Source organism: Aythya marila (assembly GCF_965140915.1).
Source record: "Aythya marila genome assembly, chromosome: 2".
Classification (NCBI taxonomy): Eukaryota; Metazoa; Chordata; class Aves; order Anseriformes; family Anatidae; genus Aythya; species Aythya marila.
The window spans coordinates 103706408-103722402 of NC_139043.1; the positions used below are offsets into that span (position 1 = coordinate 103706408).

General features: G+C 42.9%; 1 protein-coding gene across 4 annotated transcripts in view; it reads left to right on the plus strand.

Moving 5' to 3' along the window:
- PPP4R1 (protein phosphatase 4 regulatory subunit 1) overlaps positions 1-14704 on the plus strand; it is a 54631-nt gene extending 39927 nt beyond the window's left edge. For all 4 annotated transcript variants that reach the window (XM_082754255.1, XM_082754257.1, XM_082754256.1 and 1 more), the window contains 9 exons: positions 2952-3127; positions 6461-6556; positions 7833-8018; positions 9321-9482; positions 10022-10122; positions 11137-11257; positions 11352-11486; positions 12469-12610; positions 13615-14704. In XM_082754255.1, the coding sequence (XP_082610381.1) occupies positions 2952-3127; positions 6461-6556; positions 7833-8018; positions 9321-9482; positions 10022-10122; positions 11137-11257; positions 11352-11486; positions 12469-12610; positions 13615-13778 (1283 nt within the window). In that variant the 3' untranslated portion in view covers positions 13779-14704. The remainder of the gene's footprint in view (positions 1-2951; positions 3128-6460; positions 6557-7832; positions 8019-9320; positions 9483-10021; positions 10123-11136; positions 11258-11351; positions 11487-12468; positions 12611-13614) is intronic.
- The last annotated feature ends 1291 nt before the right edge of the window (positions 14705-15995 follow it).

Here is a 15995-nt window from a genome sequence, read left to right on the forward strand (position 1 = left end):
AGTGAGGCGGCTGGTTCTTGACAGCAAAGACTGAGCATGCAGTGAATTTCCTCTTCCCTTCCCCCTGACTTCAGTCTGTCTGTCTCTTTTCTCCCTGCATACCCAGCCACAGGAACCACTGGACATTTGCACTTGAATCCCTTCCTCCATACACGTTTCCTCTCCTGCTTCCCTTTTTTTTTTTTTTTCCCATTTCCCTTTCTTCCTATATTCCACGTCCCCCTCTACTTCACACCTCGCCCCTGTACGTTGTGTAGAGGTGCTGCTTTCTCACCGGCTTGCACCTTCATGGGGGAAGGCACGAGAAAGAAGAAGTGCCACTTAGAAATACTCGTGTCTTCTCGTGAAACATCAGGAGAAACATACAACAGCAGTGCAGTATATTGGAAGGGCAGAAACTCCTGAGGAGCAGAGAGTGTAATAAGGCCAGGTAAAAAAGGATTTCTGAATTCAAAGGTTGTGCCAGTTGTTTTAGGATGTGGGTGCAGTAACCAAGAGTAAAAAGTTCCTTGCTAAAAAATGCCTGAAGCTGAAGTCAAAGGAAAAAATAATTAATTAGAGGCTGGTTTAAGTTCCAGTGAATGCTGACTGTCTTAGCAGTGCAAACTCTTTGTGAAAGAAGGGGAGGAGAAGCGGCCGCTGCAGTGAGAAGGGGGTGTGATGCCATGATGAGGGGATGTGCCCCAGCAGAGAAGACAGCTCATCAGGATGCTCTTGAGTTTCAGGATCTTCAAGGCCTGGAGCCTTGCAAACATGAGCACATACTCACACAAGCAATCTCTGTTTCTTGTCCTGCTTTACTCCATCACTTCCTAGTCTTACGTGGATTTGGCTTTTCTTTTGGCTAGGACCTTAAGATATTTATGGATTTCAGGTAATTCACTTTCCAGTGAATTGGCAGCCTTGGAGTTGCCCTGGGTGTGACAGGACCTACGGAGGAGCATTCAAAAAAAACAGGGAGGCATTTGGTGCCTTCCACACATACTCAGGGTTTAAGCAGTTTGTGGTGTCCAGTCAAGGTAAGGCTTTCTTTACTTTTAACTGAAAATGAGAGGAGGATACTTCTTTTCTTTTTTTCTTGAACTTGTCCTTTGTGAAAGAAGCCTTCATGAAAAATGCCTCCTCGATGTGTGGCAGGATATAATTCCATTTAATTTTCTTGTTTGGTTTCTCTAAATGAGAATAAACTAGCAATCTGGCTGGCCTTAGCAAAGGCTCTGAAATGTCCACCTGTTTTGGTTGGTGGATTTTGGGGTTTTGCTTTCTGTATGTGACGTGTTTTTTTTCTCATTTGATTTGTTTTGGAGAAATTTACTGACCTTGATCCCGTTCGCTCTCATGGACCCTGAGGTTCTGAGGATTATTGTCAGTGAAGTAACACTCGAATAGAGAAGTTGGAGCAAGCTTTTGTTAATCTTAAGACTTATACTGTGAAATTCCCAATGCTATGCTGTGATTATACATAAAAGATGTATTATTATGTTAGGAAATGGTTTCTTTTTTTTTTTTTTTTTGTGGAATTATTACTGTGATGTTGGCTTCATTTTCTAAGCATCTAATTTGCCCTAAGTTTTTCCTGTTGAGGTCAATTAGAGTAATTTTAGGGAAAGAAAATCTTCCAGATATTTTAGAAACTTGACCCAGCTCTGGAGCAGGCATTGCATATCGAAAGGAATCATCTTTGCTTCTGCTTGTCAGACCTCACCTAGACTCACCAGTCAACCAGCTGAGTGTTTTACAATTTTTCCTAGCTGAGATTGTGTCGAGTTACAACTCAAGAAATGCCTTCTATCTACAGATGAGCCCAAATTTTTGACTAATTCTTGTTGGTAACTATCAAAAAAACTGGAGGAAGAGATTCTGTAACTTGGTCTGGCGAAGTGAGATTGGACACGAGCGTGTTGTTTGTCATTTAATGAGCATAGCCTTTAAGAAACCTTAGGAAAGCCATTTGTCTGCTGAGCAGAGCTGCTGGACGGCTGGGTAAATGTAATGGCTCGGGAGGTGGAGGAAAAGAAGACAACATAAATCAATCTGCACTGAACATTGTGCTGCTTGCAGGGAAGGTTGCTCGTGATACCGATCCGCTTCAGTCAGGCTATACCCAAGGAGCATTGCTCAACAGAAGTTGTGGGGTTTTTTATCTTATTTTTTTTTAAATTAGCAGGAAGCAGAGGGTTGGAAAGCAGCGGAGTCTCAGAACTGCTGGATCTCTTTCAAAAGAGTGGATGGCAGAGCATGAAGTGCTATCACATCCTTTGATGAGAGGACATCAAGCAGTGCAGCCTGCCTTAGTGGTGTGGAGGGCGCAAGGAGTATAAAGAAACTGTCCTGCACAGTTTCTGGGGTCTAGGGCCTCCCTACATAGATCCAGCTGGCATTGCTATGGGAACTTGAGAATTTAGTGGTCAGAGAGAGAGAAAAAGACGGTCTCTTAGAACCGAAATCTGCAGCCCCTTTCAGTATGAATAAACCTGTTCTCAACCTTTATTTCAATTGCTTTTCCCTCTCTTATCCCCAGTTCCCACAAAGTACCCTACACCTATGTTAGTATTCATGTGCTGTTCTGTCCCAAAGACTTCACCTTTAATATGGACTGAGATTCTTACTGCTCCTGCTGCAACAGCAGTTTCCTGCTCCTGGGGTTTTTGGTTGGTTGTTTTAGTTTTGTTTTCTTTTTTTTTTTCTTTTTGCTTTAAAGACACAATTTTACAGAACTGTACTGTTGTTTTTCCTGAGGAAAAGAATGGAGCATTTATCAACCTTGTCTTTTACGTTACGTGTCCCCAGAGCAGGACTTACTATCGGTCAAGGATCTTGAATTCGTTGCCTGTGTAGCTCTTCAGCCATTCTTCAAGTTATTAGTCAATGTCTAAAAGTTGCTTTGTGGCTTCGCTAAAAGTTTATTGCAGCTCAGCCCCTCATGTTTTCTTTTTTTTCCTATGCTGCAGCACAAGTGGAGGTGTTGTCTGCTGCACTCAGAGCATCCAGTCTGGATCCTCAGGAAGAGATGACGGGCAGCGTGGGCAAGGGAACAGAGTCCCAGGCTGAGCTAACCATCAGTGACCAACAGAACTTTAAACCTATCCTGGGTGATATCGTGCCTTTAATCGGTGACGCTGTTGAGGTAAGATGCGTGCTTTGTGCTTCTGGTTTTTTCCCCACTCGGATTTCCAGGGCTCCAGTAATAGGGCTGGATTCTCTATTTGTGCAGGAATTGCAGTCAAAAGCTTCCTCCTTTGGCTGGCGTGATGTTTGGTTTTGTTGGCTGGTATTGAAACGCCAGCTACTAAAATAAAAATGAGTCGCTTGGGGGATTTTTATTTTTCCTGGGTTTGTGTTTATCCAGATAAATTCTTGAAATTGTTTCCATTAACATCTTTGTTGTGACTATCATAATTTAAGATGTTTTAATACTACTGCAGCTTATTACTGTGCAAGTGCCTTGCTTAAAACAGAGTCCTGCTTGACAGTAAGTGAATGTGCCCACTGCATTGCCCTCCCTTGCTCCTTCTTTTTTTTTGTGGTGTGCAGAAAGAGGTAGGTTGTTTCCACGCTCCTTGGAGAAGGGTTTTATGGTAGTTTAGAGAAGTTCAGGACCTGAAATGTAGGATGTTGTGTGGATGGTGGAAAGAGAAACTATTCTAGCAACTAGAAAACTTTTGAAGTTTTTTTTGGTTGTTCTTGCACCTCTTTCTTCACCATTCTGCCACTGTCCCCTGCCTGCCTGAAGTCTGTGGTATTTGATACTACTACTCTTAATTTTCTGTTACCTACAGTGTCAAAAACACTACGTCAAAAACAACTGGTCACTGCACGTAGTTCTGCAACTTGTAATTAAATAGAAAGCAATGGTTCCCAAATACAATTTCCATTATCTACAACAAGTGATTTGTTGAACCGTGTTGCGTAAATGGCATGTGCAGATGACATTTTGATAAGTGTCCGTGAGAAGTCCAGGAGCTGACGTCAGCCCAGTGCAGACTTTTTCTGCCCTCTTTAATTAGAGCAGTGTTTCTAGATGATAATTAACGTTTCATCTAAGCTGTTGGACCGTAGAACCCAAAAACATTTGGTGAGTGGAGGAACGTTGTGTTTGTTTGGGTACTGCTCTGTATACACAGTCATAATGTAATGCTACAAACCTGTTGTGTCCTTTTTTTAAACCAAAAGCACACGCCCCAAATCCTGATACCCTGCTTGATGTGTTTCTTTATCACTGCATCCTTTGTAGTCAATTTTTTAATATTAACCTGGAAAAGGACAGCGTGAATGAATCCTGTCCTTCTGATTTTGGGGAATAATGAGGTCCCTCTTTGTTCAGAGGCACCTGTGCTTGCATTTTAGTGCTTTACAGAGCAGGGTGCTGACAGAAAGCGTAAGAACGTGTCACGTTTTTGGTATACGTTGTTTTCACATGCTTCAATTTTGCTCTTTGAAAGGACGCTCGTGATCTGCCAGTTCCTTGTTTGTTTCTGGCCCTGAACCAAATGCTCATTTTACAAGTGAAGGGATGTCACAGAGGTGACCTAGAATTTGGGCATCAAGCTGTGATCTGTTGGGCGAGTGGCCTGTTGCCTCTGGCAGTGAAGAGAGCTCTGATTTTCACAGGTGGCTGAGGTCTTTTTGTTGTTGCTTCGTTTTGATTTTTATTTTGTTTTAGGTCTCGGTGCAGCGAAGAATCGGTAGGGGAACTGAACTGGGAGCTTTAGAAAAATCAGGCTAGAGTATTCTATATTTGAAAGCAGCCTTCACAGTTCTGCACACAAAGCAAAATCAAACTGCTTGTCCTCCTCCAGCTGTATAGGCTCCTGAGTGAGTTAGAGCTAAATGTTAGAGATTCTCTATTTAAATGAAAAAAAAAGATATAATGAAGATAGCATATAAGGCTTTGGAACATAAATGTAACGTGTTGGTTGAGTGTGAGGTTCCTCCTTTCATTTTTTTCTTAAGAACAGCCATTTTAGTTTTCTTTAGGTTGTCTGCTCTCTGTAAGATTTCAGAGGATGAGCGTGGGCATCCCCTCTTTTTGGTTGAAGGCAGAGGGAGCAAGAGGAGGCGAATAAAGGGATAGGAAACTCGAATACAATCAGCCCATCTCTGTCGGGCTCACGTACCTCCCTCGAAGAAGAGGGTGGGTGCCATAAGGAGGCTGGGGGCTCCAATCTGGACCCCTGGGACTGGCCCCTGCTCTCTGTGTGTTGGCTTTCTGCCCTGGTTGTTGGCATCTCGGAGGTGGTTGCTCACCAGTTTGGGATGCAGAAAGTTTAAGACTAAATCCTGCTAAATTCTTATGTCCTGGCTCTGCACTCTTCAATTCAGTGTGTGCAGGTAACACGGAGGAAATAGAGGCTAAATTGCACCTGCAGGAACAGAGGTGATGCTGAAAATCAGTGCTTGGATGAAAGCAGGTCATGGATGAGGAAAAAGCAAGTGTGTGAAGTCAAAGCAAGGAAGGCAGGTGGTATCCTGGGTGCTGTTTTGAAGATGCTTATAGTTCTTTGAAAGGTCTTGTTATCAAACAGATCTGAACAGCTCGCAGAGCTGGCATGCTTTTGGAGCTTATGCTGATCTGAGAGCTCACCCTGCGGTGTTTATAGATAATCTGGATCATACCAGGCACAAAGGTCTTCGCCCTGTTCTACCAGACAGCAGCCTGAGCTGCGTTTCAAATATTCTTCTCATACTTCTTGAAATTCACAAGCTGATGATGCAAAGCTCACTGCATTTGCAGGACTCCACTGATCCAGAAAGTGACACAGGTGATCATAGCACATCAAACCTTTGCATCATATTCCAGTTCTGAAACAGACTTGAAGCCTTCGTCTTTATCTTTGAGGCACAGATATGCACCCAGGATGCTCGAGTGATTGCCAAAAAAAAACAATTTGCTTAAAAAAAACAACTGCTGAGAGGTTTGAAGACTGGTGCCAACAGCCATTGTCCACTCGGGCACTGCTTTATAAGGTGAAGCTCATCTGTGGAGATGATTATAGAGTAATCACCTCCAGGAAAGGAGCAACAGCGTCATCAGTTTCCACTCCTGTGTGTAAGAGTGGCTTTATTTTGACCTTTTCCTAGCACAAATGCAAAGCACCACATCCAACAAAATCCACTACAGATGTTTTCTCGTTTTCCCTTCGGGGAAGAAGCGATGTGACCCACATGTTGTTTACATTTTCCTTAATGCAGTTTCAAAGGTACTCCTCTCCTGTGATTTTTCCTTCCTTCAGAACCAAAATGGAGCAGATTAGGAGGAGTCCTTGTTTGAAATTTGAAGCAGAAAGATTTATCTAATAAGACTTTTGATTTCAGGCTGCATCAAAATTGGACTTGATAGTAAAACATGCATTTCTTTAATCTAAGACAAAGACCCTGAGCTGAGGGTAGCCGTGCCTGATGTTGACGGTTTTGTTTTAATCCTTAAATGTATTTCTGTGTTTTTGTCTGTTTGTAATAGAACATGGATTCCACACTTCACTATATCCATAATGACTCGGATTTGAGCACCAATAGTAGTTTCAGTCCTGATGAAGAACGAAAATCCAAAGTACAGGTAAATGACTGGGATTTCTGTTTTTCCTGCATATGTCAGAGTAGTAGGATTTTTAAATAAATGCGGAGACTTCTTTTATGCTGTCAGTCTGAGGCAGTCAGTCTCATTAAGTCATTTTGTATGTAATTTCTCTAAAATATGGCAAACCTCTCAAGTAAGTAATTTAAAAATACTCAGTGTTTCCAGAGATAATGGCTTAATTTGGCAGTTGCTTCTGTTTTAATTATGTATAAGAGATGACAGTGGTTTTTTTGATGCAAGAACAACTATCGTAGGCTTCCAGGTTCTGGTTTTGTTGGGTTTCTTTTTCTGTGGGAGCCGTTCTGTCACGGAAATTAGGTTATTGAGGAAACGAGGTTTTTTTGTTAAATGTTTGGAGTGGAATCACCCTCACCCCGTGACAAGCTTTTTGAAGAGAAGGTGTGAAAGCGTTTCATTAAACTCAAGCTGTCTCTGTCATTTTTCTCTGAGGGAATTTTTGTTGTTCTGGAGTTCAGTATAACGTGCAACACCCCGCACACCGCGACTCTTTGAGTGGGAGCCTCAGTCGCTCCGGCTGCTGCTGGGAGCTGAGCTGCTCAGCAGCTGCGTGCTAGGGAAATGCTCCTGGGCAGAGTCAGTGCCTGAGATGAAGTGACAACAGCTGAAGCAAAGACGGGGGTGAAAACAACACAGAGGCTTTCAAAAAAGTTCATTTCAGATGCTTTAATCTCCTCAGTGGAGAGAAAGATGGGTCTTCATCAGGGTTCTCTGCCTCTGGAGAAACCTTTTCCTTCATGGTGACTATACTCTGTCTCCCAGTTCCTCCCAGCCATAGGATTTTAATTTGTGTTTCTCCTCTTCCCCCAAAAGACAAGCTTTTGAGAGGAACAGCAAAACAATTTTTGAAACGTTTGCTCTTCTGCTCATTTTACGGATGAGTTAAAATAGGCAATTTGTACAGCCTGTGAGACTGAGTGTTTGTGGAAAGGTAAAAATGTAGTCTCTTCAACCTCCTGCTTTGCCGAAGTAGACAGTGATCCACCCACCACTCATCTGTTCTGTCGGTCTGTATATTTTCTGATAGCCCCCAGGCATGTCATCATTTCTTGGGAACTTTTTTGGTGGAACATTGTACGAAATATAAAAACTTCTGCGTTCTTATTAAGAGCCTTCAGTGAAATAATTCTCTACAGTTGTGGAAAAAATGTTCTGCTGATGGTGTTCCTGGAATCTCAATCAACTTTGGAGGTTGTGTTGAAAATGATACCAACTCTCTACCCTTCTCTTGCTGTAGGATGTTGTACCTCAGGCCTTGCTGGATCAGTATTTATCCATGACCGATCCATCTCGCGCACAAACAGTTGATACTGAGATTGCCAAACACTGTGCCTACAGCCTGCCAGGCGTGGCGCTGACATTGGGCAGGCAGAACTGGCACTGCTTGAAAGACACCTATGAGACTCTGGCGTCTGACATGCAGGTAAGCTCAAGAAAATCTGAAAAAAGAGTAACAGGAACTTTTAGGATCATCTCTCTTGTTTAGTGGGCGTTGGTTGCTTTGCTTTTTATGTGGAGCTCCCCGTTGCTAACGTTAGGTGTTCATATAATGAGCTAAAGTATAACTGGGGGTGTGTGGTGCTCGGGCAACAAGGAAATGGGGCAGTTGGAGTGCATTTGTGGAGCTGGATCTCTGTTGGCAGTGTGAGGAAAGGTCTTGGATCTCTTCTGCTTGCTTGAGATCTCACGGCAGTGCTTGTGATTCTCCTCGGTCTGAGAATCTGGGCTGTGGGGCTGTGCGTGAGCAGCCATGTGCCCGTGCGGGCATGTCTGGAGCTCGGTGAGTCAGCCTCACGCCAGGATCTGGTGGCCTTTTGATGCTGCATCCAGTTAGTCATAAGGGGGATAGCATCACTATCACAACGCAGCGTCGCTGGTTTAAAAACAAAGGCTGGAAATAGCAGCATTTTCCTTGTCAGGTGGTGAGGAGGTGGCTTTGTGCATTTTACTGTTTTGCAGTTGTTTCCCAGTCCTCCGTTCCTTCCTTTTTTGGAGATTGTCTCTTTCTTTGAGGCATTCTCAGACTACTTCACCTCTTTTGAACTTGCTGCTTGCGATGTCAGAGCAGCAATTCTCGGTGATACGTAGTGAGTAATTTTATACATGGCTATTGCTCATATTTTCCTAACTGTTCTGCAGCCTTTAAAAGCAACCAGCTAATAAATTAAAAACATACATAAAAATAAATTACTCTCTTTTCAAAACTGTTCAGTTTCATTGCCACTCTCATCTGGGTTAAGACTGAGTCACCAAATCCCGGTAAAAGGATAGTACCCATAATAATTGGAAGGTGCTAAAGAAGAGATGTTACTTAATGGCACAACTAGATGCTTTTAAAAATTATAACATGGAGCTTTCACTCAACAAATTGAGTGAAAATCAACTTACCAGTCCTTGGACTCCTGGGCACTCTCTGTGGGTGAATCTTTACCTATTAGGGAAGCTAAAAGATGCCAGCAGAAGTAGCGTGGGCTATATTTTTTGTTCTGTTTTGTAAGTTACACAAGTAAAAGAATGGTAGCGTGGGACTGATTTAAGCAAAAAGATTTGAGACGAAGAATTTCGAGATAATTCAGGTGCAGGAAACAAGACTATCATTTGTCTTGGATTTGTAAATACTCTCTCTGAAGTCCAGCAAAGATGCTGACTGTCAGTTTGAAATAGAACATACCAGATGATCCATAGATGAAAATTATTTATCAATTTATTCATTTCTTTATTTCAGTGGAAAGTTCGGCGGACGCTAGCATTTTCCATCCATGAACTTGCCGTCATCCTTGGAGACCAGCTTACAGCTGGAGATTTAGTTCCTGTGTTCAATGGCTTTTTAAAAGACCTAGATGAAGTCAGGATAGGTGTGCTTAAACACTTGCATGACTTCCTGAAGGTACGTCTGTGTCCATCTTTGGTCCAATGAAATAATTTTTGTGTGTGCCTGCTGTTTAACATAACACCAGTATAACTCTCGATGGGAACCCAGTCAGGTATCTGTTGAATGCTGGGGTGTATTTAGCATCCGCATCACAAATCTTCTGCATTCTTTTCTGTTTATTCAATGCACAGGTGCTAGGGGACTCAGTTAAATTTCTTTTTGCTACCTCTAAGCTCTCTGCAGCAACTGAATTCTCAAACTTTTCTGTAAAAAGTTTTTAAAACCTTAAAATATCACTACTTTACCACTTACCCTTCTTGGTTCCTAGAGTACGAGTAGAGACGAGGTCAGATTTTGCTTTCATAATGCCCTGAATTGCTTTCATAATTTTACTGACTTAAGCATGATAGAGCTCAGCCCAGAAAGCAACACTATTGCTAAAGATTAATTATTTTGAATCAAAACAAGTGGTTCATGACTTGTATTTTAAAGCTCTTGTGCCTGGTGGTTCGTAAGCTCCATTTCTCAATACAAACTTACATTTCCTGTTACAGCTCCTTCATCTCGACAAAAGACGAGAGTATCTTTATCAGCTCCAGGAATTCCTAGTGACTGATAACAGCAGGAACTGGCGTTTCCGTGCAGAGCTGGCTGAGTACGTGGTTTTCTGGCTGCTTGTTTTTATTATTGGGGGTATTTACACATTTTAAAATGATAAAACTAATGGAAAAATGACACTTTTAAGACATTTATTTTTACTTCATGTAAGCTGACTTCGGTTTTTCATGGAACTGGTAGGTGGAATCTTATGGGAGGCATCTCTGAAGGGTGAGGTTGCTCAGGAAAGCTGAGAGATTTTTAAGAACAGCGTCCTGCAAATGAAAGGATGGTCCATCTCGGTGCTCAGAAATAAAGAGATTTATCAGGAGCCCAGCTGGGCTAAGAAGGGAACCCATAACTCATCTTGAAAACAAAAAGAGATTATCCGGGAGGTGAAGGCAGCAACAGGGTGCAAAGGAGGCATTTAGAAACGTAGCCCAGGCATGTGGCATGATATTAGGAAAGCCACAGCTCAGCTAGAGCTGAGGCTTGCAAGGGCTGTCTGGGGAAATGAGAGTTTCTACAGCTATGTGAGCAATGAAAGAGTAAAGGAAAGGAAAATAGAGCTGTGGCTGAAGAATGTGGGTGGTTTAGTGATGGGAGATGCAGAGAAGGCTGAGGTACTGTGTTCTGCACCTCAGTCTTCACTCAGAAGGTTTCCCAGGCCTCTGTGCTTAGAGTAGGACACAGTGGTGGTTCATGATACATCCATGTCTAGAGGGGCTGCAGCTGAGCGTGCTGACGGAGCTGGCCCATGTCCCAGCAGGGCTGTTTGCCATCATCGTGGAAAGATGGTAGAGTTTAGGGCAGCTCACCAGGAACTCCTTGAGGTTCTGTCCAGCCTGAAGTTTCTTAGGATCCCACAGTTTGCTTGACGAAACAGGAGTGTGTTGACAGTGTTTATTACAGTAGCGTTCTTGAGTAGGAATGATGAAATGAGCACACTGTAATGACTCATCACAGGGTCTTCTGAATTCAATCTTGAACATATAAATGACTCTTTTTGCAGTTAAAGATAAAGTTGTCATTATTCTAATATTCCCTGCCTGGTTGTTCTTCCATCCTGCAGGCAGCTGATCTTGCTTCTAGACCTGTACAGTGCCAGAGACATCTATGACTACTTGCGACCTATCGCGTTCAGCCTCTGTGCAGATAAAGTGTCTTCTGTCCGCTGGATTTCGTACAAGCTGGTAAAGTAACCTGAGGAAATTCGGGATTTCAGACTTCTGAGAGCTGGTGGTCAGAAATAAACTTTATTTTTTCCTTCCTTCCCATTTCTCCTAGGTTAGTGAAATGGTAAAAAAGCTGTACATGGCTTCAACATCAACCTTTGTGGTAGATCTCATGAACGAACTTGTTGAAAAGTTCTGTAGATGCCGCAAATGGTCTGGTCGGCAGACTTTTGTCTTCATTTGCCAGGTGAAATGTCATTGCTTTTTTTTATTGGAGGAGGGATTATTTTTAATGCATTAATAATAATACGATTATTATTTTGATGGGAAGAATTATGGGGGATGAGCACCTGGAACTCTTTAAGATGTCTGACAACTTTTTTCATGAATGGTTGAGAACTTGTTGCCAAGGAAATGGATTTGATGGCTGCATCCTTAAGCATTGCCCCATAGATGAGCAAGCATGCATCTTCAGCTTAGCTATCGGCCTCGGGTTGTCAGATCTGATACTGGATGTAAAACCAAGTCATTAAAATAATGCCTGAGTTGGGAAGCTGCTTTGTTACTCAGCGTGAAGTGAGATTTTATAATATGCTTCAGCAGCTGGACACCCTTTTGCATTATCATTCAGAAATCAAGTGCTCGGAGCTGCTTGTACCTCTGTAGCCAGCTAGTGTAGGTTGGTCAAAACCAAAGTATTCTCTGCAAAATAAGCAGAAAGAAATGGTGAAATGTAGAGGCTGTAGCAGAGGTGCTGTCCGTGAGCCAGCATGACTGGTGCTTAAATAGGGCAGCGCTTTGAAGCGTTTGGAGAAATGTGAGCGTTGAGCTTATTTAGAGAAGCATGTTTGGATACAGTGGATGTTCATTGAGACAAACTGTTCTTGCCTTAATATGACACCTAGTTACAACGAAGACAAAATTCGTGTTAAAAGATAAGGCAGGAAGCCTTTGACTTTTTTTCTCCTGCTTTCAAATGTTAGTGATTGAAAATGAGTTACTAGACTTGATACAAAATAAAATGAGCCTCTAACGAAGCCTGAATTTCCTCAGCCCTAATATGCTGCATCGTTTATGACTTGGTGCTGTACCACATTTTAAAACCTAGTGAATACTCCATACTGTATTCATGCTAGGAAAGTAATAAGATCTGTCAGCTCTGGTTATGTGTTGGGATTTTATCTTCACGGTGCTGAAATCTAATGAAATTGCCTCTGTCTTCTTGCCAGACTATCAGCGAAGATGACTGCCTGCCCATGGACCAGTTTGCTGTGCATCTGTTGCCACACTTGCTACACTTGGCGTCTGACAGGGTTCCAAATGTTCGAGTCCTGCTTGCAAAAACATTAAAGCAAACGCTTTTAGAGAAAGGTTAGTGGTCAGAAACAGTTGCAGTGGGCTGACTGCTTAGCTTTTTGTCGCTTCCCTTCCCTATGCTCAGCTGGGAAAGAAGCAGCAGCGTGAGATGTGGGTCAGACGAGCTTTTACAGCCTGTTTGGTGTGGGGTGCTGCCTTGGCTGAGATAAAATCATAAACCTTGTTGTGTTAACAGAGCCACTGTTCCATAAATCTGGAAAGTAAAGAGTTCATGCTCATATGCCAGCTTTTTTTTTTTTCTTGCACTATTTTCCCTGAATGAGCTAGTTTGTAGGGGGTGATCAGGGTACAGTGAGTATGTGTGAACTGTGAAGCGTATAAGGATAAAGAAGAAAAATCCTTCCATACAAACCTGGCATCTGTTTTTTCACTGGGGTAGAAGAGATGGCTGCTGTTTGCTTTACATTTTATGGTAGCAGTGAGAAGAAAGTTTCCCTGGAGTGCCTTCATTTGCAGGCTTTGCTTAGGAGAGGCTCCTCAGTGCACAGCAGATGCCAGAGGAGTCAGCAGTGCTCAGATTCCAAAGCACCGCAATGGAAAATAGCATTAGAAATGTTGTGCCATTTTGTAGAGCAGCTACGTTTACACTTGAAATGCTTTGTTTCGGGTCACTTCCTTCCTCAAAACATACACCAGCTCGAGGACTGCCATTGCTAGCACGGAAAACTTTTGGAAATATGGCAGTGGTATGAAATAAAATGCAAAATGTTTAAGATACTGGACAATGCAAAGGATGCATACTCCGAACTGGGCTGTTGCTAGCTGTCACGTGTGTGCTGGAGGCTCTGAGTAATCATATGTAGACAGCTACCGTGGATCAGCTGATGTGCAGTGATTTGTTATCCTCTGTTAACCGTGCCAAGGCTGTCACCGTTCTTGCTGTTATCGTGTAGTTTTGGTGGTTGTCCTCAGTATTTTTGTGTTCCCCTCCTGGATCCTACAACTCCGTTCTGTATCTGTCTCTTCCTCCTATAAGTCTTGCGCGTTTTCTCTTCCAGAGTATTTTCTAAATTCTGCCAACTCGCATCAAGAGGCCGTGGAGCAAACAATTATGGCGCTTCAGATGGACGACGACAGTGACGTCAAGTATTTCGCAAGCATACACCCTGCCAGTACCAAAATCGCAGATGATGCTATGAGCACTGCTTCATCAACGTATTAAAAACTTCCTGAATGTTGCTATAATTAAAAAAAAATAATAATAATAATTGAAACAAACTATCCTCATGCTTCTAAAATGGTTGATATAGGACAACCTCTTTGGAAGGAGAGTTTTCTTGCCAGACTTAACAGGTGGATGTTATCTAAACCTGATACCAGGGATTTTAAGTCAAGAAAAAGTAAACGTAATTATGTCAGCTTGACTGTAGAAAAACACTGCTCAGAGGATTATTTTTGCCACCGAAGCCTTAAATCTTCTGTCTTCCTGAACAAATGAAACTTGAATTGGCAGATCATTTTCATTGTAGAAAGGATGGGATTTCCAGACACCTGCATTGTTTCTCCTGAGGAGTTAACTTAGCAAGTATTTTCTATAGCAACTGATAGCTGAAATGGCTGGAAAGGCAAATTTATGCCAGGATGTAAGACCTCCAGTATTAGCGCTCAGAGTTTTTATCGTTCAAGGACTTGATCTGTGTGCAGCTGGGCACACCCTTAAGTGGGAATAGCTTTGATGTGTGTAAATGGGGAAGGTAGAAATTTGGATTTCTCTTAAGGGCTCAGTGCTAACACTAAACTAGAATTTGATTTTAATCCTTAAATGCAGCATATTGCTGTACCCATTAGCAGAAAACTTTGCTGAGTACCTGTGTCCTAATTATTTTCATGCTGGTCATGACCTAAAGGAAATTTATTAGCACATATACTTTAAGTCAGGTATTTTTAACTTGATCATGATCAGCTCTGAGGTGCAACGTTTTTCTTCATTTACTGTACATATCTGTGAGCCTCCTTGGAGTGCTGCAGTCTTTAATCATGTTGTTTAAAGCTGTTGTGATACAAGTTGTTCTCTACTTGTCCAAATAAAATTTATTAATAAGATTGAAAGCAATCTTGTGACCTTTTTAAGACATTAAAAGAATAAGTTTGAAATTCGTGTCCTTTTTTTCTTCTGGTTCTCTGTGCTTTGATGAACGTGGTGGGGAAAAGGGATTGCGTTAGGATTGTGAAGGGATCTGTATTCGGAGATGGCGTGGATGCACTTCGGTGTGTCATTGAGGTTTTGCTAGGTTCTCTTTCCAGGGTCCCCGTTTCTCTTGGGAACCTGCCCCTCCAGTGTGCAATGGCACCTCTGGGTTGCTGAAGCGAATCCAAACATCCACCTCAGCCCTGACTGATGGGAAGCCGTAAGCCCCAGCTGCCCTTAACCTGTGTTCAGTCCTGTGGCTGCTTTTCTTTTCCGTCGTTTGAAATGACTGATGCAGTGCCTGCTTCTGTGTCTTCTGTGTCAACGTGCCTGTGTCGCCTTCCCTCTGGCCTGTGGAACCTGCGAGTGGCAGCGGGTTGTCGGAAAGCTGTGACCTTCAGGCAGGAGGAGTCCCGAGCTCTCCCTGCTGCCATACAGAGAGCAACTGGGAATAAGTAACCACTCCTCTCCCAGGCCAGGTGATTCCCATTTCAGAAATATGCGCTGAAGTCCCATCAACTTCCCCGTTTTTTTGGGGGGAACATAAATCCCTCCCTGTCTTTCCTCAGTGTAAAGGCAATTGAGTTGGTGCTGGGACGTGGGTGTTTTTTGAGGTGAATGGCATCGGCTGTTTGGTCAGAGCAGAGCATCCTTCATGTAATCCTGTAATTGTGAGCAGAGCCTAGCATTCATGGGAGGAGTTTTTTGGGACTTCAGGTGAAATCCTAGTGTTTGGAGTTAGGAAGTGTGTCCCAGCCTTGTTCTGCTGCTGTACTAATGCAGTGTTCCACTAACCCAGTAAAATGAATCTGATGCTTTTAGGTAGTTTCTATTATTTAGAATTAAGATGCCTTCAGTGTTTGAAACAGTAAGATTGGTCTTGCAGATGCTTTCTGAGGGGAATCCTGAGGGTTTTCCTAAGGCAAAGCCCCGTGTTTTCAGCTGCAGCCTGCCTTAACTCCCCTGACTTGTAGCAAACAAAGATCATCTGCATGGACAAAGAGGAAAAAGCTGTCCTTCTCCTCTTCCCGGCACCCAACATGTCATTTATCCCTCTGCTTTTCTGCTTTGTTTGGTGATTCCCAGGAAGTGAAGGGGAAGGAAGGACTTGCCTTATTCTCCGAGCTGCCCCAGAGCACTCAATCTGCAGCTGGGGGGCTTAACTCTTTGCTTAACTCCGACAGGGAGTTTTCTCAGGCGAGCAATGCCAGAAATGTCAGATGTCCCTGAGGGTGTGGGGGCTTGGGGAAA